Source organism: Ostreococcus tauri, assembly GCF_000214015.3.
Source record: "Ostreococcus tauri WGS project CAID00000000 data, contig chromosome 08, whole genome shotgun sequence".
Classification (NCBI taxonomy): domain Eukaryota; kingdom Viridiplantae; phylum Chlorophyta; class Mamiellophyceae; order Mamiellales; family Bathycoccaceae; genus Ostreococcus; species Ostreococcus tauri.
In genome coordinates, this window is record NC_014433.2 from 332383 (window position 1) to 355304 (window position 22922).

At 57.6% G+C, this 22922-nt stretch overlaps 15 protein-coding genes across 15 annotated transcripts; 9 read left to right on the forward strand and 6 right to left on the reverse strand.

Moving 5' to 3' along the window:
* Positions 1–55: 55 nt before the first annotated feature.
* OT_ostta08g01895 (FAD synthetase) lies at positions 56–1162 on the forward strand (the record flags this gene model as incomplete). Its single annotated transcript, XM_003080707.2, has 1 exon — positions 56–1162. One exon carries the CDS (start codon positions 56–58, stop codon positions 1160–1162), a length of 1107 nt encoding a protein of 368 aa, XP_003080755.2.
* Positions 1163–1263: 101 nt separating this feature from the next.
* OT_ostta08g01900 (P-loop containing nucleoside triphosphate hydrolase) lies at positions 1264–3995 on the forward strand (the record flags this gene model as incomplete). The annotated part of the gene is made up of 2 exons (XM_022983563.1): positions 1264–1413; positions 1602–3995. The coding sequence occupies 2 exons, from the start codon at positions 1264–1266 to the stop codon at positions 3993–3995; spliced, it is 2544 nt and encodes an 847-aa protein (XP_022840970.1).
* A 265-nt stretch (positions 3996–4260) lies between these two features.
* OT_ostta08g01910 (Histone core) lies at positions 4261–4626 on the reverse strand (the record flags this gene model as incomplete). Its single annotated transcript, XM_003080710.2, has 1 exon — positions 4261–4626. The coding sequence occupies one exon, from the start codon at positions 4624–4626 to the stop codon at positions 4261–4263; it is 366 nt and encodes a 121-aa protein (XP_003080758.2).
* Positions 4627–5065: 439 nt separating this feature from the next.
* OT_ostta08g01920 (Histone core) lies at positions 5066–5407 on the forward strand (the record flags this gene model as incomplete). The annotated part of the gene is made up of 1 exon (XM_003080711.2): positions 5066–5407. One exon carries the CDS (start codon positions 5066–5068, stop codon positions 5405–5407), a length of 342 nt encoding a protein of 113 aa, XP_003080759.2.
* Positions 5408–5661: 254 nt separating this feature from the next.
* Positions 5662–8082, reverse strand: OT_ostta08g01930 (von Willebrand factor, type A; the record flags this gene model as incomplete). The annotated part of the gene is made up of 1 exon (XM_003080712.1): positions 5662–8082. The coding sequence occupies one exon, from the start codon at positions 8080–8082 to the stop codon at positions 5662–5664; it is 2421 nt and encodes an 806-aa protein (XP_003080760.1).
* Positions 8083–8239: 157 nt separating this feature from the next.
* On the reverse strand, positions 8240–9529 carry OT_ostta08g01940 (Acyl-CoA N-acyltransferase; the record flags this gene model as incomplete). The annotated part of the gene is made up of 1 exon (XM_022983565.1): positions 8240–9529. One exon carries the CDS (start codon positions 9527–9529, stop codon positions 8240–8242), a length of 1290 nt encoding a protein of 429 aa, XP_022840971.1.
* Positions 9530–10047: 518 nt separating this feature from the next.
* OT_ostta08g01950 (Zinc finger, PHD-finger) lies at positions 10048–13656 on the forward strand (the record flags this gene model as incomplete). The annotated part of the gene is made up of 1 exon (XM_022983566.1): positions 10048–13656. One exon carries the CDS (start codon positions 10048–10050, stop codon positions 13654–13656), a length of 3609 nt encoding a protein of 1202 aa, XP_022840972.1.
* Positions 13657–13951: 295 nt separating this feature from the next.
* OT_ostta08g01960 (Domain of unknown function DUF1336) lies at positions 13952–15148 on the forward strand (the record flags this gene model as incomplete). Its single annotated transcript, XM_003080716.2, has 1 exon — positions 13952–15148. One exon carries the CDS (start codon positions 13952–13954, stop codon positions 15146–15148), a length of 1197 nt encoding a protein of 398 aa, XP_003080764.2.
* A 142-nt stretch (positions 15149–15290) lies between these two features.
* Positions 15291–17090, reverse strand: OT_ostta08g01970 (RAP domain; the record flags this gene model as incomplete). The annotated part of the gene is made up of 1 exon (XM_003080717.2): positions 15291–17090. One exon carries the CDS (start codon positions 17088–17090, stop codon positions 15291–15293), a length of 1800 nt encoding a protein of 599 aa, XP_003080765.2.
* Positions 17091–17107: 17 nt separating this feature from the next.
* On the reverse strand, positions 17108–17555 carry OT_ostta08g01980 (Ribosomal protein L31; the record flags this gene model as incomplete). The annotated part of the gene is made up of 2 exons (XM_022983567.1): positions 17108–17347; positions 17553–17555. 2 exons carry the CDS (start codon positions 17553–17555, stop codon positions 17108–17110), a joined length of 243 nt encoding a protein of 80 aa, XP_022840973.1.
* Positions 17556–17734: 179 nt separating this feature from the next.
* On the forward strand, positions 17735–19222 carry OT_ostta08g01990 (unnamed product; the record flags this gene model as incomplete). The annotated part of the gene is made up of 1 exon (XM_003080718.2): positions 17735–19222. One exon carries the CDS (start codon positions 17735–17737, stop codon positions 19220–19222), a length of 1488 nt encoding a protein of 495 aa, XP_003080766.2.
* A 106-nt stretch (positions 19223–19328) lies between these two features.
* OT_ostta08g02000 (unnamed product) lies at positions 19329–19694 on the forward strand (the record flags this gene model as incomplete). Its single annotated transcript, XM_003080719.1, has 1 exon — positions 19329–19694. The coding sequence occupies one exon, from the start codon at positions 19329–19331 to the stop codon at positions 19692–19694; it is 366 nt and encodes a 121-aa protein (XP_003080767.1).
* Positions 19695–19807: 113 nt separating this feature from the next.
* OT_ostta08g02010 (Aminoacyl-tRNA synthetase, class II) lies at positions 19808–21858 on the reverse strand (the record flags this gene model as incomplete). Its single annotated transcript, XM_022983568.1, has 2 exons — positions 19808–21625; positions 21814–21858. The coding sequence occupies 2 exons, from the start codon at positions 21856–21858 to the stop codon at positions 19808–19810; spliced, it is 1863 nt and encodes a 620-aa protein (XP_022840974.1).
* A 110-nt stretch (positions 21859–21968) lies between these two features.
* Positions 21969–22124, forward strand: OT_ostta08g02020 (unnamed product; the record flags this gene model as incomplete). The annotated part of the gene is made up of 1 exon (XM_003080721.1): positions 21969–22124. The coding sequence occupies one exon, from the start codon at positions 21969–21971 to the stop codon at positions 22122–22124; it is 156 nt and encodes a 51-aa protein (XP_003080769.1).
* Positions 22125–22345: 221 nt separating this feature from the next.
* On the forward strand, positions 22346–22747 carry OT_ostta08g02030 (unnamed product; the record flags this gene model as incomplete). Its single annotated transcript, XM_022983570.1, has 1 exon — positions 22346–22747. One exon carries the CDS (start codon positions 22346–22348, stop codon positions 22745–22747), a length of 402 nt encoding a protein of 133 aa, XP_022840975.1.
* Positions 22748–22922: the final 175 nt, after the last annotated feature.

Genomic DNA, 22922 nt, shown 5'->3' on the forward strand with positions numbered 1-22922 from the left:
CGCACGACGGTTCCGGGACGGCGCGCGACCGCAGCGCGCGACGATGCGCGGCGCGATGGCGACCTCCACGGCGCTTCGCGCGCGCGACACCGCGCGCGCGGACGGGCGCGCGGGACGACGACGGACGCGCGCGAGAGCGGCGGCGAGCGAGCGAGCGACCGCGTCGACGCTGGGAGGTGCGAGCACGGACGAGAGAGCGCGGCGGACGCGACGACGCGGACGCGATGACGACCGACGCCGAGGGGCGCGGACTGACGGTGAGCGTGTTTTCTTCCGCGCGATAGGGTCGGGAGATCGACCGACGGCGGTGTGCCTGGGGAAGTTTGACGCGATGCACCGAGGACACTTTGCCCTGGCGGAGGCGGCGGCGGCGCGCGGGGAGGTCGTCTTGGTCTCGTTCGCGGGCATGGCGGAGACTTTGGGGTGGGAATCACGGCTGCCCATCACGGCGCCGAGCGATCGAACGCGAGTGTTGAGAAAGTGGAGCGAGAAGATGGGCGGCACGCCTGTTCGAGAGCACTCGATGGCGTTCAAGGATGTGCGCGAGCTCTCTCCGGACGCCTTCGTGGAAATGCTCGCGCGCATGGGCGTCGGCGCGGTGGTCGCTGGAGAAAACTATAAATTCGGTTACAAGGCTGTAGGGGACTCAGCGGCGCTGAAACAGTTTGGAGAGGCGAACGGCATGACTGTCGATGTCGTGGACCTCGTCCCGGCGAACACTCGCTCGCGGTTGGGGTTGGGCGATCAGGTCAGCAGCTCACGAGTCCGTCGCGCACTGCTCGACGGTAACATTGAGGACGTGAACTGGCTACTCGAGCGAGAACATAGACTGGTTTTGGATGTGCAGGGTGAGAGGATGCAGAACGCGCTTCGAGCCGCCGCAAGCGCCGACTCAGACGACGTCCTCATCTCCCTCGACGCGGCGGAAAATCAACCTCCGAACGATGGCGCGTACACCGCGCGTGTGACTATCGACCCTTCGAGCGACGAAGACGCCGATGTGAACGCGAAGACGGTCGACGTCAAGGTGTCCTATGGAAGGATCGCCATCCCGCGAGACGACCTCGGAAAACTCGTCTTCGCCCGCGAGCGCATCACAGTTGATTTCGTCGAGCGCGTCAGCAAGGTCTACGCCATGGGCGTCTCCGGTCGGTGGGGGTAGCGATATTCAATTTACACGCAACGCGATTCTTTCACCTCTTACGTCCTGGCCCAGAAAAAACGCTTCGTGTCCCTCTCGACCGACACACGTCGCCGCTCTCGATGCCCGACGCGATCGCCGACCCGTCCGCGAGCGCGATCGATGACAACAAGGTCTTTGTCGCCGTGCGCGTTCGTCCCTTGAGCGCGAGTGAGCGCGAGCGATCGAAGAACGCGTGGGATGTCGTCGATGACGAAATCATCGTTCCGAGGGTACGCACGAGACGCTTTCGACGCGACGACGATGGTTTCGTCGACCATTACGCGACGGAAAGACGGATGATTAATTCCGAACGCGCGCGCGGCTTTGTACGCGACAGATCGCCGCTCGCGGGATCGAACTCAGACGCCGCGCGCGCTGGGGGAACCAAAGACTGACGAGAGGACGCGTCGACGCGCAGGACGGATCGAGCGGGACGTATGTATTCGATCGGGCGTTCGGAGACGGAAGCGACAATAAGGCGGTGTACGATGCGACGACGTCGAGGATCGTGGAGAACGTCATGAAGGGGTTTAACGGGACGGTGTTCGCGTACGGGCAGACATCGAGCGGAAAGACGCATACGATGCACGGGACGGCAGACGAGCCGGGTGTGATCCCCCTCGCGGTGCGAGATGTGTTCGATGCGGTGAGACGACAAGGAAGCGATCGAGATTTTTTCATTCGAGTGAGTTATCTGGAGATTTATAACGAAAAGATCATGGACTTGTTTGCGTTTGAGGAGTTATCGAGCGACGGAGACGATGACAGCACATCAAAGTTGTCGATTCGTGAGGGTAAGGACGGGACCTACGTCTCTGGTCTGCGAGAAGAGGTGGTATCGATGCCTTCGCAGGTCATCGCACTCTTGGAGCGAGGGACCAAGCTGAGGCACGTCGGGGCAACGAACATGAACGCGCACTCGTCGCGGTCTCACACAATTTTCCGAATGATCATTGAATCGAAAGCAATCGCCGGTGGGACGGACGGTGCGGGCGTCTTGCAGTCCACGTTGAATTTGGTGGATCTTGCCGGATCGGAGCGTATGTCGAAGACCGGTGCCGAGGGTGAAAGGGCCAAGGAAGGAGCGCACATCAACAAGTCACTCATGACGCTCGGGGTCGTAATTAACAAGCTTTCGGAGGGTGTCGAGTCCAAGGGCGGCCACATCCCGTATCGTGACTCCAAGCTCACTCGTATTTTGCAGCCTGCGTTGGGAGGTAACTCAAAGACCGCTATTGTGTGCGCGATGACGCCCGCTCTGTCACATTGCGAGGAGTCGCACTCGACGTTAAAATTTGCGCAGAGAGCCAAGAGAGTTGTGAACAAAGCAACGGTGAACGAGGTGGCTGCGAATGCGGAGACGAATGCGATGCTGAAGCGTCAACGGAAGGAAATCGCCGTTCTTCGGGCTCGTTTGGCAGAGGAAGGTGCCAAGGTGGACGATGCAGCAATCGAAGCGCTTCGACGCCGTCTCGCTGAGGCTGATCGCGAGAAGAACCTCGTGGCACTCGCACTGGAGGACGCTGAAACGAAGACTAAAGAGCGTGAAGCAAAGATAAAAGAGCTCGAAGCGAAATTAGAAGAGCTCAGTGAACCGCATACCGAGGAGCTAGATCTGAACTCGACCGGACCGACGGGCCAGTCGCTCTCGGCGGTGACGCCTGGAACGCTCCAGGCGCTGCGCGCATTCGAGGCTAAGGTCGTCGCGCTTGAGAAGGATCGAGATGCGATCAAGTTGAAGCTTGAGGACGATTTAGAACGTTCAGAGAAGCGCCGTGAGGAGCTCGAACGCAGCCGTCTCGATGCCATGAGCGAGATCGCTTCACTCAAGGAGGAAATAGCTGAAATCACGACCTCTTTGGTCGATGGTGACGGCGCATCTGGAGATGTTCAGATACTGCTTGCGCAGGCTAAGCGCGCCAGGGAACGCGCTGAAAATGAGCTCACAGGCATGAAGGCTGACTTTTTCGAAGAAAAGTCCCGTCGGGCCGTGGCTGAAGCTGAGGTGAAACGCCTCGGTGACAAGGTCACGATGATACTGGAGGAGAAATCAGAGGCATCGAAAGGCACAAACACTGAAGCGAGCGTCGCACATCTCGCGCTTCGAAAGCAGGTCATCAAGCAGAGTGAGACGATCGCACTGCTCGAGGCTCGTACGAAGGAAGCCGACCAAATGCTCGATGAGGCCATCAGGGTGTACGAGGATGAGGTGGCAAAGAACAAGAGGTTAGTGGAAGAGTTCAAGTCTACCGGTTGCATATACGACGAATCAGAGCGCTCGGCGATCTCTCTACAGGACTCGAAAACTCTCGAAGCTCTGGAGGAACAACGTCGCGCGAATGATGAGTTGTCAAAGAAGTGTGCAATACTCGAGAAGAAGTACGCCGTCGCCAAAGCGGCATTTGCAAAGCTTGAAAAGGACCAAGCGTCGGCGAAACAGTCAGCAGAGGACACCGCCGGCGGAGACAGTCTTAAGCGTGAAAATAAAGATTTGAAGCGTCAAATGCATAAGCTCACGGAAGTGTATTCGCGACTTCGTGAAAAGTTCAATGCGGGCGAGGAGGCATTTGACAAGGCGAAGGGCGCAATGGAACTCAAGTACGATCTCCAAGCGCTCGAACGTAAACGTCAGCTGGAAAAGAAGGCGTTCATGGCAAAAATTCAAGATTTAGAGAGCTCACTCGCGAAAGAACGCCCTGCCACTGGGAAGTTAGGTGACTCGATCACACCAAACTCAAACAAAAAGGCAAGAATAGCGACGGAACCACTGCGCGCTGCTGACGCCAACGTGCCGTGCAAGTCGACGCTGTGACGCGTCGAGTGTATTCATTCATGTTGCACAATATTGTCAACAAATATCATAGCCGAACTAGACGACAAAGCTGTAATACAATCACAGAGACAGAGCCTCTCGAGTCGTCATGGCGTCGGTTGAGGATTACTACAGAAAGGGCGATCTTTTGTTGGTGGTGGTGTTAAATGAACACCATGATTTTGGTTTGCGGGGCTCTTGGCTCCCATTTTTTTTTGTGTTTTTGATCGAAGTTTTAATCCTATGAAGCCTGACGGTTGACCGTTTACTTCTTGGACTTCTTCGGCAAGAGCACGGAGTGAATGTTCGGGAGAACACCACCGGACGCGATCGTGACCGTGCCGAGGAGCTTGGAAAGCTCTTCGTCGTTGCGGATCGCCAATTGGATGTGGCGCGGCACAATGCGCGACTTCTTGTTGTCGCGGGACGCGTTGCCAGCGAGTTCAAGAACTTCAGCGGCGAGGTACTCGAGCACCGCGGCGAGGTACACCGGGGCGCCGGCACCGACGCGGGTGGCGTACTTGCCTTGCTTCAAGTATCGCGCGACACGGCCAACCGGGAATTGGAGGCCCGCCTTGGCGGATCGGCTCATGGCCTTCTTGCCGGTCTTACCCTTTCCTCGTCCAGACATTGTTTAGATTATTCGCGTTATGGAATGACGCAGGTGGCACGCGAACCGCCGTGGTGAACGTGTCTCGGTGAGTTCGCGGTGAGTTCGTTCGGTTGAAATTGAGACTCTTTCATGGATCATGACTCAATAGTGACGTAATTTGACCGTACTTTTTCATACACTCAAATTTGATTGGTTTGCGAATTGTGTGTACCTGGGGTACACTTTCATTGTTGAGTTAGGATTCATACATAACTCGATGTCTCTGAATTTACTCATTTATAGTTCTCTCACGCAATTTGATTCGTTGATGACGAAAAACGAGAGACTATAGATGCGTCACGACTCGTCAAATAAAATTAGCACCGACTCACCGCGAACTCACCGAAATTCGTTGAAACTGGGCCGTTGGCGCGCGTCGATCGTCACAACTTGACACTCGTTAAGCACTACATTCAAAATGGCCGGTAAGAAGCCCGCTCAAAAGAAGCCGTCCGGCGCCAAGAAGGGTGGCCGCAAGTCCAAGACGGAGACCTACAAGATCTACATCTACAAGGTCCTCAAGCAAGTGCACCCGGACACCGGCATCTCCTCCAAGGCCATGTCCATCATGAACTCGTTCATCAACGACATCTTCGAGAAGATCGCGACCGAAGCCGCCAAGCTCGCGCGATACAACAAGAAGCCGACCGTCACCTCCCGTGAAATCCAAACGGCTGTCCGACTCATCCTCCCGGGTGAACTCGCCAAGCACGCCGTCTCTGAAGGCACCAAGGCTGTCACCAAGTTCACCTCCGCGTAAATTTCTTCTCTTGAGAAGAGATCTTACCCCGAACTTGATCAACTTTAGTAAAAAACAAAAAAACCATAGTCTGCGCGCTCGCTCCGAGCTGCGGACTTTAAACATGGTGTTCATTAACACCACCACTACATGAAGATTCCCCTCACCCAGCTACGTTTAAAATTTGAATGGTACTATCGGTAGTCGTGCAAATAGTAGATCGTGCTTGTTTAGCCTAGGCTTCCTAGTGGTACGACAAGTCTAAAGCTATTTCCTCAAGCTATTTGTCCCGTCTTGTCCATCTGGAGACGACAGAACTGTCGAAACGCGTCGAAACCTTCGAGCCCAGCGCCCATGGTTGTGAACTCACTCTCAGCGTGTTCAAACAGGAGTGCATCTGCAGGCGCAGGATCGTCCAAACCCAGACGAACGTATGTGATCTTCATGGCGAGCGTTTGTGAGTCACAAATACGACGAATTTCTCGATCGAGTGGTCCGCCGAACGGCGGTGGGCACGATTCTGCGTCGTGGTAAATGACGACGAGCTCGTCGGCGGAGCGTAAGAAGAGAATCCCACCGTTCGTCTCGCCGAGTGACTCTCGACGAAGGTGAAGTCGACCTCTCGCAAACATCGTCGAGCGCCGATCTATGTGATAAACATCGTCGTTTTCGTTGCCGCCAACGCCGTTCTTCTCGACGAACGCTCTTAAATCCGGATACATCATCCTCGCGCTGTCGTCGGCGTTGAGACGCATCATCCGCAGTCTCGCAAACGTCCGCTCATCAGGGCGTGCTCCGATGGGATAAAAGACCTTGGATGCTAAAAGCCCATATACCAGACGTGGAACGATCTCAGATCCAAGCTCAGGCCAGGACGTGTTCTCACGTTTGGCATTTGCGTCGAACTCTAGAAACCAGTCCACCAGCGCCCGCCTCGCCTCGGTCAAGCCTTCCTCGCACGCCATGAGAGATGTTTGGCGCGCCAGCACGCACATCATCGCGTTGACGTCCACGTGTCGATACACATCTCGCGGGTTTTTGGCGATGTTCGCGCGACACGTGTGGATACGCCGGCGGCGCCGCCGCTGAACGGCGACTATGGCGCCTGTGTGTTCATCAACATCTCGCGTGATGCACGTGTACTCGAACGCCACCTGAATCTTTGGATGACCACGGTTGAGATCTTCCTCAAGACCTGCACTCGTGGAATAATCGAAATCGAAACAAAATGCATCGTTCAATCCACACGAAGCGATGTGGAACAACCCTGAATAGGCCTTGTCGGCGTGCAAAGCACCGTAAGCATTGGCGATTTCTAAATCCGCTGTCGTGCGCACGCGCAAAGTCGCGTTTATCGCCTTCTCGTGTCGAAGCAAGCGATAGACATCGCCCACGATGGGAATTTTCCGAGAGTTTAGATACAGTGAGACATTACCCCCGCTTTTCTCAGCCAGAGGCGCCAGAGTGCTTAAATCCGCGAACTCGTCGCACGTCATGATGACATCCACTTCGACGCCGAGCAATAAGCAACGTTCGCCGACGCTCTCGTAGTAGTCGTGCGCCGGGAACATCAGTGCCTCCGCCTCGCGAGAAGCGAACTCAAAATCCTCCAACGTCGGTTTAGCGGCTGATTCTCGAATCAAGACGTCTGCCACTGATTTGGGAAGTCGACTGATGTCACAGCTTCCAACGCCGCGACTGGGGCCACCTCGAAGAAACGTAAGAATCCTTGCGCTCGATATCAGACCCTCATCAATCGCCTGTTCTACGACCGATAACGTCTCTTCCAGTACTGGACCGAAAATTCGCTCCGATACGCTGTTCTCGTCGCTGACGATGAGAGTTTCAATTGCTTGCTCTATGACGCTCTTGCGATCCGGTGTGAGCTTGGTCAAAACGTCCTCAATCCCCGACACGACGTCTCGAACGGAACGAATGAACCCGTGCTTTCTCGGATTCGGATTGGAGTCGAAGAAAGTCAAGCTCACCCTTTCTGTATGACCGTCACCGCATTCGAGGTCACGGAAACTGATCGCCTCTAAGACTTCGCCTCGAAACGTGACCACGGCGAATCGTGCGTCCTCCCCATCCAGCGCCTCCATCGCGCTCGACAGAGCCAACTTAAGCAACTCACAATACTCTTCGTCTGCTTCGTTCAGATCGACTACGGCCACGACGGCTCGACCGTTTGACATCCGCATTCCGTTTGCTTCATTTCTAACCGCTCGCCGTCGCCAATCGTTCTCCTCCAGCACCTCCGTCTCCGCCGCATCGCCCCCACCGAGCGATATCTCCTCCACAGCGACGTCAAACTCGTATGTCTCGCTTCGTATCTCCGGTAAATCTTGAATCGACGCCAATCCACGGGCGTACCGCTTCCCTCTTGACGCATCTCTCCAAGGCGTGTACGACGCGCACGTCCCGCACGCGAACCCTCTGTGGTCGACGACGCAATACGCGCTCACGTATCCGAAACACGACGTGCACCGAGCGATTCGATCAGGCTTCCGAGCGTCGGTGATGCGCGCGCACGCCGCGTTGGCGGAGAGCGGGCGCACGACGACGGAGAGCGGGACGCCGATCGAGTTCTTTTCGGTCGAGTCTCTCGGTAAAGAAGTGGTACTCCAACGAACGACGTCCGAGCGATCAGACGTCGACGGCGTGGGGACGCGGGCATCGTTGTCATATGTACGCATCTCTCGATTCGCTCGGGTCGTGAGATCAATCGAAGAGGGAGGCGGGAGTCATTCGCGGCGGATTACTTCGCGCGCGTCGCAAAGTGCAGTCGTCGGTGGTTGCCCCGTGGCGCTGGTGCTATTATAACTATGGGTTAGTAGACGCGCTTTGCATTCGTCATCGCTTTGTAGGGGGCTCGCGCACCTTCCAGTTGATGCCGGCGGCGATTTTGGACTCGAAGAAGGTCTCGAGACGGTTGGCGCACTTGAAGTACACCGTGTCCGGGGAGTTGTACAGGCGGCAGTTGTTGAACATCAGGCGGAAATCGGCGCAAAACATCTCTAGCGAGACGTAGTAGTTTCCCGAGGCGACGCGCTCTTGGATGAGTTCCATGTCCAGGGGATCCTTGACGACTTCGTAATAATCCGGAACTTCAATCGGGTTGACCGGACCGCCAAACGGCCACACGTCCGCGTGCGCCTGCACGATGTTCACGATCGCTCGCATGAATTTGTGCATATTTTCCTTCGTCGGCAATCCATCGCCGCATCCAGGGTGGACTAATCGGAACTTTGGCAGGCCGGTGCGCTCCCACTTCGCCTCCTTCAGGCCCTTGATGTGCTTCACGTCGATCGGCGTGTACTTGCCGTCGGCGCTGGGCTTGAAATGGTCCTTCAGGCCGTTATAAACCTTGTGCGCTGTGCTCATCTCTCGCACCTTCGCCTCCACCGCCTTGCGTTGTTCTCGAATCTGGTTCACAAAGTCCACGTACGAGACCTGTCCATCAAGTTGGCACTCCATGATGGTCCCGCCATCGTACTCCTTGATGTACCCATTCCACTTCTCCCGCTCCATCATGATTTCCTTCGTGAAGCCTTGCTTTTGGAAGTATCCGACCGCGTTGTTATCAGCAAACGTGATCAAATGCGTCATGTTCTCTGTTTCCTTGGCGTACTCCTTGATGTGATTCATCAATCGCGTGCCGTATCCCTTGACCTGTTCGTTTGCACTGATGGCGCAAAAAGCGATTTCCCCCATGCGCTGCTTCGGGAACGGCCTGTACGTGATCCCACCGATCACGTTCCCGTTTTTCATGCACAACATTGATTTGTGCCTCGAATCGAACACCAATCGCACGATGTACTCCTTGGGCATGTTCGGCAACTGCTTGCTAAAAATGTTCTTCAGCGCCACCAAGTGTTTTGAGTGGCGCTCAACGCCGTCATTCGTAATAACCTCCCACTTGAGCTCACCGTCTCGCTCTTGCTTCCTCAGGTGTGACTCTCTGGTTGCGTACGCACCTCTCACCGGCGACGTCGGCGACGCGGTTGACGGCTTTGCATCGCTCTCGTACTTCGCCTTGTCTCCTCTTTCTGGCGTCCCGCTCGCGTCTCCGTTTACCCTCTTCCCGGGCGTCTCCTCCCTCACGCGCTTACTGGAGGGCTCGTCCTCCGTCATCGCGTCCATATTCACGCCCTCGTCTCCCTTCTCGCGCACGCCGTCGCCCTTCGCGTCGACGTCGACGCGATCTTCCCTCGTGTGGACCTGATTCGTCTGATTCGTCGTCACCAGCGCCTTTATGAACTTGATGCGCCGGCAACGACGCGTTTATGACGACCAATCGCGCGAATCCTTTCCTCTTCAAGGTCTTCCTCGTCAACGCACGACGAGGGACGTCGCGTCGCGCACTGCGGCGTCGTGTTTGGATCACGCGCGTTTCTCGGGGACACGGGCGTTTGAAGCTCTCGCTAGCGATTCGTTCGTCTGCAGTGCGCGACGCGCGTAGATCACGGGCGCGAACGCGAGAGTACGAGGTAGAATAAAACTCCGTCGACGATATCGACGCGCGTGCGTCGTCGAGGGCGTCCTAGAAAGCGTTCTCGAGGGGTGTTTACGTCGAGCTCGGCGCGCGCGCATCGGCGGTAGTCGACGGATCTCACGCAGTCGAAGCCTGCGCGAGTGCCCTTTCCGTGATCTTGGTCGTGATGACGAACGATAATGATTCTATCCGTCGAGCATCGCACGCGACGGCGTCGTCGTGGCGCGCGTTGAGCCGCGACGTCGTGGAAATTGCGCCCGATTTCAACGCGAGCGGTGAAGACAGTAGTGGGAAGACCCTGTGCGAGCGCTTGCAGGCGACGAGAGAGGAGACGCTTCTCATGGAGGAGCACCCAGAGCTGAAGCGACAGAAGAAGTTGGCGGAGACGAACGATGCAACGAAGGTGTGGGCGCTCAGGGCGGGACAGAGCACGGTGAACGCAACGGCGGCGCCTTTTTTAAAGTGGTGCGAGGAACACTTCCGATACATCGATCGACGCGACGTCGAGGCATTGACGCCTCGAGCGGAGCACTTGATGGAGAACGATGGAGATTATCTCATCGGCGGGTTGGGGAGGCACTACATTCACGGATGGGACGAGGAGGACAAGGAGGAGGCGAAAAAGTCGATGGAACGAAAGCGTCTCGCTGTGTTGAATCGAGAGCAGGCGCCGGCGACGAAGAAGAGGACTCCGTCAAATAATCCGAAATCAAAGGTGGTGGACAAGAAGTACGAGATTACGCGAGTGTCCCCGTTGGAGAAGCCGGAAGAAATCGATGAGTACTGCGGGGTGTGTTTCGACGGAGACTCTTACGACGATAATCAAATTCTTTTTTGCGACAAGTGTGATATTGCGGTGCACCAGGTGTGCTACGGTATTCACAAGATTCCTAATGGAGATTGGAATTGTACCGCTTGTAGAAGTCGTGCGAAGAGGACCTGCTGTTTGTGCAGCGTGAGGGGTGGAGCGTTGAAACCAACAACCGACGGACGCTGGGCTCACCTTTTCTGCGCGCAGTGGATTCCGGAGCTTTTCATCGCCAACATTGAAGCGATGGAACCCATCGATGTTGGTCATCTATTGCAAGACCGTCAGGGCTTGACGTGTTCGATTTGCAAGGAAACGGGCGTCGGCGCTTGTATCCAGTGTGCGTACGGTGCTTGCTCGGTGCCGTTCCATCCCATGTGTGCTTTGAAGGCTGGTGTTCGTATGGAAGTTCGATCCACAGCGAATTCAACGGATTGTGACTACATGTGTTACTGTGAGAAGCACGTGAAAGAAATGGAAAAGAAAGCGCGAAGATGTGCAAACGGTCAGACTTCGACGGCGACGACCCCGGCGCAGACGCCGATGAAAGCGGAGGTGAAGGCTGAGGAGGAAGAGCCTGCCAAGGAAACTGCGCCTTCTCCGGCCAAACCGACGACGCCAAAAGAGGAAGTCAAGCCCACTTCACCTCAGAAAGATGAGCCGATGTCTACACCACGCGCTGAAGTTATCGCTGTTCACCCCATGAGAGAATTGGGCGCGAATGAGATTCGCAAACTGATCTCCAACTTGTTTGACATCTCCACACTGACTGCTTCAGACATTGATGGTGTAGACAAGGCTGATTTCGTGACGTGGCTTCGGGACGACGACGATGCATTGCGCAACAAGGAAAACTCGACGACGACTCCATCGAAAATAATGCCATCGATGAATCCGAACGAGATCGCAGCGCGTGAGTGGCTTGCACGAAGAGCGAAAGTCGAGTTGTTAGCTCCCATCAGATTAGACGGATCCACAGATCAAAAAGTTAGCGATAGTGCCATGGAGGACGTGTCTATTTCTCCCAGCGTGGCGAAGGTTGAGTCAAAGGACGAAGAGACATACTTGTACCCGGCGAACGTGTGTCATCCGATCGAGCAACTCGCGGAGTATACCCGCCTTACGCTTGAAACTGTTCGAGTTCCAGCTATTCCGAAGACTCTCGAAGAAGTCAATCCTGAGCAGTCCGGTCCGAACGGCATTCCGCAAAGCATGCGACCACCGAAATGTCAAGTTTGTGTCATTCGTAAGCAAGGTGTGTGCGGGACGGCGTCTGCTCCCCCGAGATGTCTCAGAAGAAGGGAAAACATGGAGAAGATTCGCCAGGCTGAGCGCGCTGAGATGGAGGCAAAACTTGCCCCGGGTGAACGTCTACCTGATCCAATCGAAAAAGTCAAGGCAGAGTTAGCTCGCATCGAAAAGCAGACGGATTTTCTGAGATTAGCGCCGGACGATGAAGTTGTGGCAGAGATTTATCGAGCTCAAACGGCGTTAGCTCGGACATCGCTCATTAACAGACACTTCATTCAGAGGCTTCTGAGCGAGGTAAAGCAGGCGCTGCCAGAAGAGGGAAAACTTCAAGAGGAACAAGAATTGGCCCTACGGGATACGAGCAAGTACGAAGAGCGTTGGCGCGGTGGTCGATGGCGTATGGAGCGCCTCAAGGCAGAAGGGAAAGAAGAAGAGGCGCAGTTTGACGGCGGCGAGCTCGCTGGTGCAGATATGTGTGATCCACTAGTAGAATCTGGTGCCATGGAGGACGCTCTTTGCTGCGTGTGTGCGGGTGGCGAAAGCGAGTATCCGAACGAAATCGTCTTCTGTGAGCGTTGCGAGATGTGTGTGCACCAACAGTGCTACGGAGTTACAAATATTCCGGAGGGTGAATGGTTGTGCTGGCCATGCCACGAGACGGAGCGACTTGAGCGAGCAAACGGTCTGCCTGGTACTCGGCCTCCTCGTTACATGCGTGAAGCTGGCGATGGAGCGATGTACGACCCGCGCGTACAGTGTATGTTGTGTCCAGTAAAGCGTGGTGCGCTGAGAACCATCGTAAATCCGGCCACGCAGACGCCCATGGCTGGTGAAAGAGCAACCTCGAGTCCGCAAGTGCGCTCTCAGACGGCGGCAAAGACGGCACCCGATGGAAGAGCTGAGGTCGAAGCTGATCCCCCGACACCGAGCACGCCCAAGACGCCCGCTCCGCAGACTCCAAATCGCGGACGTAACCGCTGGTGTCACGTTGTTTGCGCGCATTGGCAGCAAGGTATGGAGACGGACCTTTATCTCGATGGACCGTCGGCCATCACAGGCCTAGAAGAAATCCGAACGCAATTCAGAAACGCACGATGCTCAGCCTGCCGACTTGATGACGGCGCGTGTATTCCGTGTTGTGCGAACGGTTGTCCGGTTGTGTTCCATCCACTCTGTGCGCGACGTTGCGGCTGGCACATGCTGCCGTATCAGTCACCCGAGCCACTGGCGTTCTGCGCGCGGCACAGCGTCCAAGAACGGAACAATCCAGGATCAACTATGCGATCGAAGTACAGCGCCAACGCTAGTGGCGCACGTTTTGGTCAACGCGTTTCGAGCAAACGGAAGCGTACTCCGACGATTGAGGAGATGGAGATGCTCAGGAGAGCGCGAGTCGGTTTGGAGACACTGCGCCTCTTGTGTGATCGCGTGATAAAGCGCGAGAAACTCAAACGCTTAGAGCTCGAGCAGCATCACAAGTTGTGGCTCGCACAAATACGCAGTGATGCGAGCGGCCCCGTGTACAATCTTGGGGATGACACTCAAGCACATGTGAAGATTCCAGACGTTGCGAAGGATAGAAAGTTGATTTTCCTCACTGCCGAGGAGGCCAAGCGATACGAAGAAGACCTCGTGACGCTCTTACCGCCCGACATCAGGCTCATTCAGGCCGCACCCATCGATCCGCCGTTTCGCGAGGAAGAAACGGACGCATAGATCTCTAATACGGACACCAACCATAGCTTTCATTTCTCAATCGTTGTCTCGCCGCCAAACCGTAGTCCTCGGCGTTATTCCTTGGACGCGCCCAGCCCTCAGACGACGACGCACGGACGCCCGCGCGTCGCCCGCCCGACGAATTGTCGGCCTTCACGCACGTATCGCGCGTTCGAGCGCCTCCGCGTCCGTCCCAACGCGCGTTACGATTCGGGCGACGCAGGTCAGACACGACCGACGATCGACCGATCGCGCCTCTCTCTCGTTCGCGTCTCCGTCGTGAACACCGAGCGTCATGGGATGCGGGGCGTCGAAGCAGAGCGCCCCGATAGCAACGGCACCGCACGAGGGCGATCATCCCGCCAGCCCGTCGTCGGACGATGGAGATTACGAATTTTTTGACGCGCGGGACGACGCGCTGTCGCTCCCGAGCTTCATGCGGGCCAAGTCGCTGAATCGGTTGAAGAGCATGGAGGAGGATAGGATGGATCACCCGTCGAAGACGCTTCGAGTATCGTCTATAAATCGGTGGCGAAGCGTGTCGGATAAGATCGGGGATGGAGAGAGCGAAATGAGCAAGTGCGTCGTTCCGCTGTACGAGGGTGGTATGGAGACGTTGGCGGATGAGAACTCAGCGGCGTCGTGGAGCAAGAATCCCGACGGTGTCGGTTTCAAACTTCGAGGCCAGTCGTATAAGAAGGACAAGAAAAAAGTTCCGAGCGAGGCGCCGTTCTACGACGTCAAGGCTGTGCTGGCGTTCAAGAGCGATGAAAAAGTGGGTGACTGGATCAAAAACATCTTTGCAGACGACTTAGGAACGAAGATCAAGGGTGAGGTACCGACGGTGCTGATTATCAACATCATGGTCCCCGACTACAAGCCCACCGGTGGGTACTTCGCGAAGAAGGAGAACCAAGGCCCGGGTCACAATGTCGTTCTGTTGTGCAAAATTAGCGACTTTGCACGAGAGAAGTTCGAGAAAACTGCAAACTGGGATGACCTGCCGGCCGATTACAAGTTGCTGATTCGATACGTCAAGGGTGATGGCACGGGTAAGGTCGATACCTTTCCGCACGAGATGGCAGTTCGCCGACAAACGAAGATGGTTGTCATGGTCGTCACGGGACACCAACACTTGCCTTGGATTGTGCGCCAGGCAGTGAATCACGGGAATGGCAAACCATTCATGGTGAATAGGACTTCGTCTTACATCGAGCGATCGGGGGCTCTTGAAGTTAACGTCGATGCGCATAATTTCAGCAACGTTGCGTTGAATGGACTGCGCACGGTGCACACGTCACTGGGTAAACTGATCCTCGATGTGGGCGCTACGGTTCAAGGGGAAGATGAATCAGAACTACCGGAACGCCTGTTGTTCTCGTGCAGAATCAACTACGCCAAGATAGAACTTATAGAGGCCCACGTAGACATGCTCGAAGAGTATCCGTCGGATCGAGCTTGGCTAAATGCGATCCGCGAGAGATTGACTTAGTCGTAGTGTGTGAACGCGACGTGCGTTGTAATGCAAGAGGGTTAAATCTTCCATATTGACGCTCGAGCGAACGGCAAGGCGTGCGTTTTCATCCAACGTTGTGTTAAAAGTAATGCTTATGCGGGCACTATGTGGTGAATTACTATTGAAAGTCGCCCATCGTAGACATCGGTCTGCGGTTCCACGCATCCGCGCCGGCGCCTTCTCCGAATAGATGAGAGTCCAGGTCAAGACCTGCGGGGCGTTGACCGTTTTCGATGGCATCCAAGCCAGCTCGCAAGTAATCTGATTTTTGTTCCGCATTTTCCAAAAAGTCCCAATCGAAAATAGGAATGGGAAAGACAGCGTAGCCTTCACCCTCCAGCTGGCGTTGCTTGAGTCGGGTTTGTCCAAGAGCACGTTTGCGATCGTTGCGCGCGAAGTGCGAAGGGCCGTCCACTTCGATCACGACACCGTTGGGCTTGGCGTTTGGAAGTAGCAAGTCACATCTGTACCCGCCAACGAGAGCTTCTTCCTCGTACTTCTCGCCCATGTACGACAAAATAGCACCGACATCGCGCTGGAACCATGAGATGACGGGTGGACGAGTCTGAGTGTTCCACGCTTCATCTGCCGCGGCGCCAAGCTCGGCAGGCAACGGCTCGAACCCAGCACTCACGGCAGTGAGGGAAGCTTGATGCAGCTGGTTGAGCTGACGTCCCTTCCAGGGGCCGAAAACGTTCGCGTGATGGTGCTCATCACCGGAGGGATCCTTTTCATGCACGACAGCCGCGTCGTGAACGCCTCTCGCACAAATCTCTGCCCACAGCGTACGAAAGAAAAGGCTATCGAGCGCGTCTTCCATGACGCAGAAAGACCAAGCGAGCGAGGCTAGAATAGTTGCATTGAAGCGGTGGATTTGCGCATCTGCGGCTTCTGCCGGGCTCATCGTCTTGGCTCTCGCTGGTGCGCGAGTGACCCAGATATCCAGCCCCTCCACGAACCCGGTGTGCTTGTGCCCAAGGTGGGCAAACGCCCACGCGACTGTAGTGAGCTGATACGCTTGGAACCCCTTCAAGCCGGTCAAAGCGGCGTGGATGTCGAGCTCGTGGAAGAAACGCTCAGACGCATGCCGAGAGCTCGCGAGAGACCAACATATATCCGCAATTTCGTCCGAAGAGAACTTAACGATCAAATCCGCCGCGCGGTCGCTGAGAACCTCGAGCTCCGCACTGTTCGCGCGTTCCCCCGCGATAACACCAAGTGCCCAGCAAGCTTTGGCAACTTCTTCCGCTGGCAGCATGTCGCTCTTTGCGCGCGCGGCAGACACGCACACGCCAATCATGTGTGCCACTCTCGGGTCTCGTCGCAGTCCAGCGAGCTCCTCGCGGTCGACCCGACTGTTCTGCGCTTTTTGAGCAATAACCTTGAGCATTGAGGCCGCCATTTCCGGGTTGATGCGTCTCAAGCCAGCCTTCTCGAAAACGCTCACCGCATCGTGCGGATACATGACCGTGCGAGCCTCAGCCTTCACAGCCTTCCACTCGTCCGTGGTCATGCTGAACTGCGTAGCATCCTTCGTCGGATCCATCTCCCAGGCCGTCCCTCGCAGGAGTTCGTCCACGCTCGGTTCGGGTTTCTGCCAGTTTCCATCCTCGTCCATCTCGTATCCGCGCACCGCGGCCGTGCGCTGACGATCTTCCTCTCGTCCCGCGCGCGTGTACCTTCGAGACGTCTGCGCCGCTCCGGGCTGCGCCCCTCGCCCCTCCTTTCGAAACTCAGCCGCCCGCTTGTTCGCCGTGGCCCTCGCCTTCTCCATCCAATCGCTCTCACCGCTATCATTAAACTCATCGCTCGCGGTGACGATCGGACTCCCTCGTCGCCTCGGGGAATCTCTCCCGCCCGCTCTACGGGTCCCCTGCGCCCGAGCCGAGCCGATACCGACTGTCCCTCTCGCCAACATCTCTCACCTCCTCAAACTCACTTCTTCGATCGCTTCACGCCTTGCGATAAGAAATCAAACTTTCTCTTAAACTTCGCCGCTTGCCCGGTCACCGCGCTCTTCACCTCCCGTCCCGCGTACGCCGGGTGATTGTGCTCGTCCAGCTGTAAGAACAGCGCGTCTCCGAGTTGTTTCACCGTCGTCCACGTTCTATGCGTCGAGCCGTTCGTGCACACCGTCGTCAGGCGATGAAGTAACGGATGAATCCCTCGTCGTGGCTGTCGAGCGTCCATCGCGCGCGTCCATCGTCAGTCCAGCGCGTTCGCGCGTCGTCACCGTCAAACCCTCATTCACGATCCCTCCCGCGCGTTCGCCCGACCTCGCCCGCGGGGCGTTCGCGTCGCTCGGACGCGCTCGACGCGCCGCGTCGTCTTCACCGCGCGAACGCGCGCGCAGACGCGGACGCGCGCGCGCGACACCCACCATGCACGCGCGTCGAGACGTGTGGACGTCCCGACGCGCCGATGGACGCCGAAAGGCGCGATCGACCGGTGCCGAGGGACGGGCGAAAGGCGCGGTCGACCGGTGCCGAGGGACGCCGAAAGGCGCGGTCGACCGGTGCGCGTCGAGCGACGTCGGATGAGACCATCGCGCGCGCGCGATCGATGGCGACGATGGGCGTCGAGCGCGTCGCGTTCGCGCGCGCGCGTCAGCGTGGAACGGTCGTTCGCGCGCGCGCGGACGAGGGGGGGGGCGGACGACGGGCGCGCGGCACGGTGCGACGAGTCGCGAGGATGGGTCGCGGGCTGACATTCGTGGACGTCGAGTGCGACGACGCGCTGAAGACGCGGGGGGGGCGAGGGACGAGCACGGCGTTCGTGAAGACGTCGGAACGCGTTGGGCGAGGCGTGCGGCCGGGAGCGCGAGTGTCGTTCGCGTGGACGGAGCAGGACGAGGCGGAGCGCGCGACGCGGCGCGACGACCGGGACGGAGCGTACGTCGACGGATCGGAGATCGTGATTCTCGACCCGGCACCGGTGATGAGCGTGGCGAACGTTCGTAAGGAGATGTTGGAGCGCTTTGGTGGGGGGTTGATCGATCCCTCGAGCGTTGGGAGCGCTCGCGGGATGTCGTCGTTTGGGTTGTGCAAGGCAACCTTGAGAGGAGAGCAGTGTCGGGATCCAAACTGCGTTCGAAGACACGACGCGAGCGATGAAGAGCTGCGATTGGCGAGGGAAAGTCGAGAACGAGCGAGAGAGCGCTCACGAAGGGCGATAGAGGCGGAGAGGAGCGATGATGATCCGCACGGTGAGGCAAACAAGGAAGCGAAGTGCGTCAGCGACAGGCTCTTCGCCGAGTGGTGCGTCGAGACGTTCGGATTGAAGACGAGCGAGAAGGATACGCTCGTGGCTGACATTGCCGGTGGGTCCGGAACGCTTTCGTTTGAATTTCACGTCAATAACGGTGTTGGGTGTGTCCTCGTTGAGCCAAGATGTGTGTCGTTGACGCCTCGTCAGCGCGCAACTTGGAACAATTTGCGGCGTCGAGGCGCTCGAGAGGACGCCAAGCCGGCGGCGCGCGAAGCGTGGCTTCGAAGTGAGTTATGGGTAAAGTGCGCTGACGAACAGAACGAGACGAGGATGAAGGAGCACTTCACGCGCTTGACCGCTTACACCGAAATCGCGACGGATGAAGATGTCAACGCAGTGAGCGCCGCGGCGCCGCCCTCTGATCGCTCAGTGCTCGATGCGCATTTTGAGGAGTTTCCGCGAGCCGTTCCAAGAGCCATTGCGGGATGTGATGCCGCCGTGAACGTCGCGCCGTTTACGCATGTTAGGGCAGAGTTCTGGTCTCTCGATTCCTCCGTCGGCGAAAAGCTGAAGCGAATGCGCCCGGATGTCTTGGTCGGTATGCACGCCGATCAAGCCACTGAAGCGATTATTGATGCGGCGCTCGCGTTGAACGTCGGTTTTGCGGTGGTACCGTGCTGCACGTTCCCGGAGCTTTTCCCGCATCGAAGAACGCCGACCGGCGGCCCGGTGTCGAGTTACTCCGATTTCATAGAGTACCTGTGCGCGAAGGATCCGTCCATTCAACGCACGTTCTTACCCTTCAAGGGCCGGAATCAAGTCCTTTTCAGGACCGTAGACTAGATTTATTAGCTCGAGTCTCTAGACTAGCCAAAAAGCCGTCGACGCGCTCGTTTCACTTGAGCGTCACTTCGCGCCGCGCGATCGGCGTCGCGCACACCCACTCGGGATGACCAAGGAGAACCCCACGACGACGAACGGCGCGGAGTCGTACGATCTCGCGGACACACTGGCGCGCGCCACCGCCGAGGCCGACGCGAGCTCGTCCTCGAACGATGATCCTCAAGCGCGCGTCGACGCCGCGTTGGCGTGCCCGTGCGTCGCCGACCTTCGATCGTCGACGTGTGGGAAGTCGTTCGATGCGGCGTTGACGTGTTTCATGCTCGCGGAGGAGCGGGAGCGGGGGAAGAAGTGCGTGGAGGAGTTTGTGTCGCTGCACCAGTGCATGGTTGAAAACGCGAGCGAGTTCGAGGCGTTCGCGAACGAGTTGTTAGAGCATGAGAACGTGCGAGGACCCGCGCGGGCGAAAGATTGAGGGTGCATGAAGGAAGCGCGAGGGCACTGTTGAGGTGTTTAGTGGTGAGGAATATTTGTTGCGGAGTATCGAGTGTCAATATTATCGATAGAATTGTTGGTTTCCTTGTAAGCCTAGAGCGCGCCAGACTTGGTTCGCCACTCGTTGAAGGCGTCAGAACCGCCAGACACTGACTCGCACACGGCAGCGAGGTAGACATCGGCCAAAGATGCGGAACTGCCGACGAGGAAGCCGGACGTAGAGGACGCGAGCGCCTTCTCAATCTTGGCAACAATAGCCTCCACACCGGCGGCGGCGGATTCGATCAAAGCTTCCACGCGGGCTTGTTCGGCGGCACCGGCCGGGTATAAGCCAGCACCGACGCGATTCGATTTGACGATATGGCGGAGGATGGCCAACGGCGCAGAGAGCACGAGGTCACCTTGCGAGAACACGGGCGTTGCGTTGTCCGTCTCAGCCTTGATCTCTTCCGGGCACATCGCCGCCGGTTCAATCTTCACCGCGGCACCAGTGCTCTTGACGATTTGTTGAATCGCCTTGGACACCGCGCATGGACCAGCGTTGACGTAAGCGGTAGGTTCAGCGCCGGCGGTGACATCATAGGACGGGAATAGCGGCGCTGGCGCCGGCGTAACATCGACGAGCTTTCCCTTCTTGTCGAGCTTGCGAACGAACGGAATGAATTCAATCCCGTTCATCCACGGTCGCAAAGCAGGCGGCACAACGAGACCTTCAGGTGTTTGCCAGTTCTCAATCACGCAGCACAAAGTACGCTCAGTCGCGGTGAGCGTGGAGTTGAGTAAGTGCACGTACGCCTTGACCTTCTCCGGTCCCTTCTTTGGCGCGCCTTCGCGGATCTCAAGACGTCTAGATTGGTAATCGAGGCAGTTGGAGCATGAAACCAACTCGCGGAAGGTGCGCGAGGACGGGAACCACGCCTCGAGGTCGAACTTCTTCGCCGCGGCGTCATTCAGCGCGCCACTGACAATGTTCACCACTTGGTAAGGAATGTTAAGCGATTGATAGAACGCCTCGGAGTTGCCGATCATGCGATCCATCTCCTTCCAACTCGCATCGCCTTCGCCAGATACTGCGACAAACTGCTCGACCTTTTCGAACTGATGAACGCGGAAAATACCAAGAGTATCGCGACCGTGCGAACCGACCTCCTTGCGGAAGCACGTGGAGTAACCCGCCAACCGAATTGGAAGCTGGTTCGTGTTCAACCAACGCTTGCGCAGATACGAGCAGCACGTTTGCTCGCTCGTCGCGATCAGGTACTTGTCCTCGCCTTCGCCCGTTACCTTGTAAAGTTGCTCATCGAAATCGGCGAGCTGCGCACACTCCGCCATGCGATCCTGACGCATAAAGAAGGGCGTCGCTAGCGGCGTGTGTCCGCGGCTCGACAAGAACGCAAGCGCGTAGTTGATCAACGCCTGGTTCAGCAGCGCGCCGGCACCCTTGAGGTAGTACCCTCGCCCACCCGCGACTTCGGTTCCTTGCTCGGTGTCCGCGATGTCAAGCATAGCGATCAAGTCCACGTGGTTCGGCAGGTTTTCCTCCATGCGCTTCTCCCCCCACACGCGCTCAACCTTATTGTTATCCTCATTATCATCGATCGGCACGCTGTCGTGCACGATGTTACCGAGCTTGAGCAGCGCCGTCGTCATCTTTGCCTCGGCTTCCTTTTCCCGCTCCGCGCACGCCTTTCGTCTCTCATCGATCTCCTTCACGATTTCCATCAACGGCGCCGCCTCATCCTTCTTCCCAGCCTTCATCAACAGTGCAACCTCCTTGTTCGCCTTATTAAACTCTCCACCGATGCGATCGAGCTCGTGTCTCGCGTCTCGCCACTCCAGGTCGAGCGTCAAGACGTCGTCCACGCCCTCGGGCTTACGGTACCGTCTCCTTTCGCTCTCTCGCACGACATCCTACCCGTGAAGGAGAGGTAAAACACACGTCAGTCGCGCGTTCTCTTCGTCCGTACGCCTTCGAGCGTCGTCGCGTCGCGCGCGCGCGCGCGGCGTCACGATCGCTCGCGCTCGATCGATCCGCCGCCGCGTCCTCATCGGTCGCGAAACCACCGCCTTGACCTCCGCGTCGCGACGTCCGAACGCACCGGGTCGCCCCCCTTATCGGGTCTCAACAGATTCACGTCCAACATCGCGCGCGCGTCGTCGTCGACGGTTTATGGAGCGTCGGGCTCCACGTTGGTGCACCGAAAGGTTTTGTCCCTCAACCACGAAACCGCAGAGCGTCGCGCGGTCGTCCATCATGGGCGTCGCCGAGATCAAAGACTTCATCGTCAGCGAGCTTCGATCGAAGAACCCGGCGATTCGCGAGGCGAACGCCGCGCTCGCGAGATCGGCGGCGCTGTTCTTGGCGAGCGTGTTCGTGTTTAGAAACTTTGGCGACGCGTTCGCGGTGTAGTCGCGCGCTAGTTCTTCGTGTAAACGTCCGAGTCGATGGGTGATGAATCGCGCGAAAACGCGTGCGTTCGAGTCGCCTCGCGTCTCGAGCGCAGTAGGGGGTCGTCGAGACGTTTCGCTCGATCGTACGATGTCGTATCGTCCCTCAACGTTCCTCAATGTTGCGCCGTAGACGACGACGCGCGACTCTCATGACCGCGCGCCCTCGAGCGTGACCGCGCGATGGACGCGCACGACGATGACCGCGCCGTGCACGCCCCGAGCGAGGCGCCGTGCGCGGATGAGAACGATGAGGACCATGAGCAGCTAACTGGTCCGACGTTCGACTTCACCGACGCCCTGAGCGATCTCCTCCCGCCCGAATCTTGGACGCTCGCGACGACGGCGGAGCAAGAGCGCGCGGTGAAGGCTTTGGACGAGACGACGGCCCGGGCGAGAGCGACTATCGAGCGCTTGGATGGTCTCGAGGCGGAGCGCCGAGCGCGCGAGTGCGCCGAGCGCGCGAGAGCCGTGGCGAGCGCGTGCGTTCGAGCGAGCGCGGCGCTCGCGCGAGCGCGAAGGGCGTTAATTAAGGCTGGGATCGTCGACGAGAGCGCGCTCGCGCCGTTCGATCCAGACGCGTAGGTTGTTGTTGTGAAACACAAAATGCCCGCGCGAGAGCGACGCGCGCAGACGCGCGCTGCAGACGTTGACGCGTCGCGGGAGCGCGACCGCGCGGAGCGACGGCGCGCAAAGTTCTTTCTCGCGATCACACAGCGCGTCGCGAACGTCGCGAACGTCGCGAGTGCGCCGCGAACGT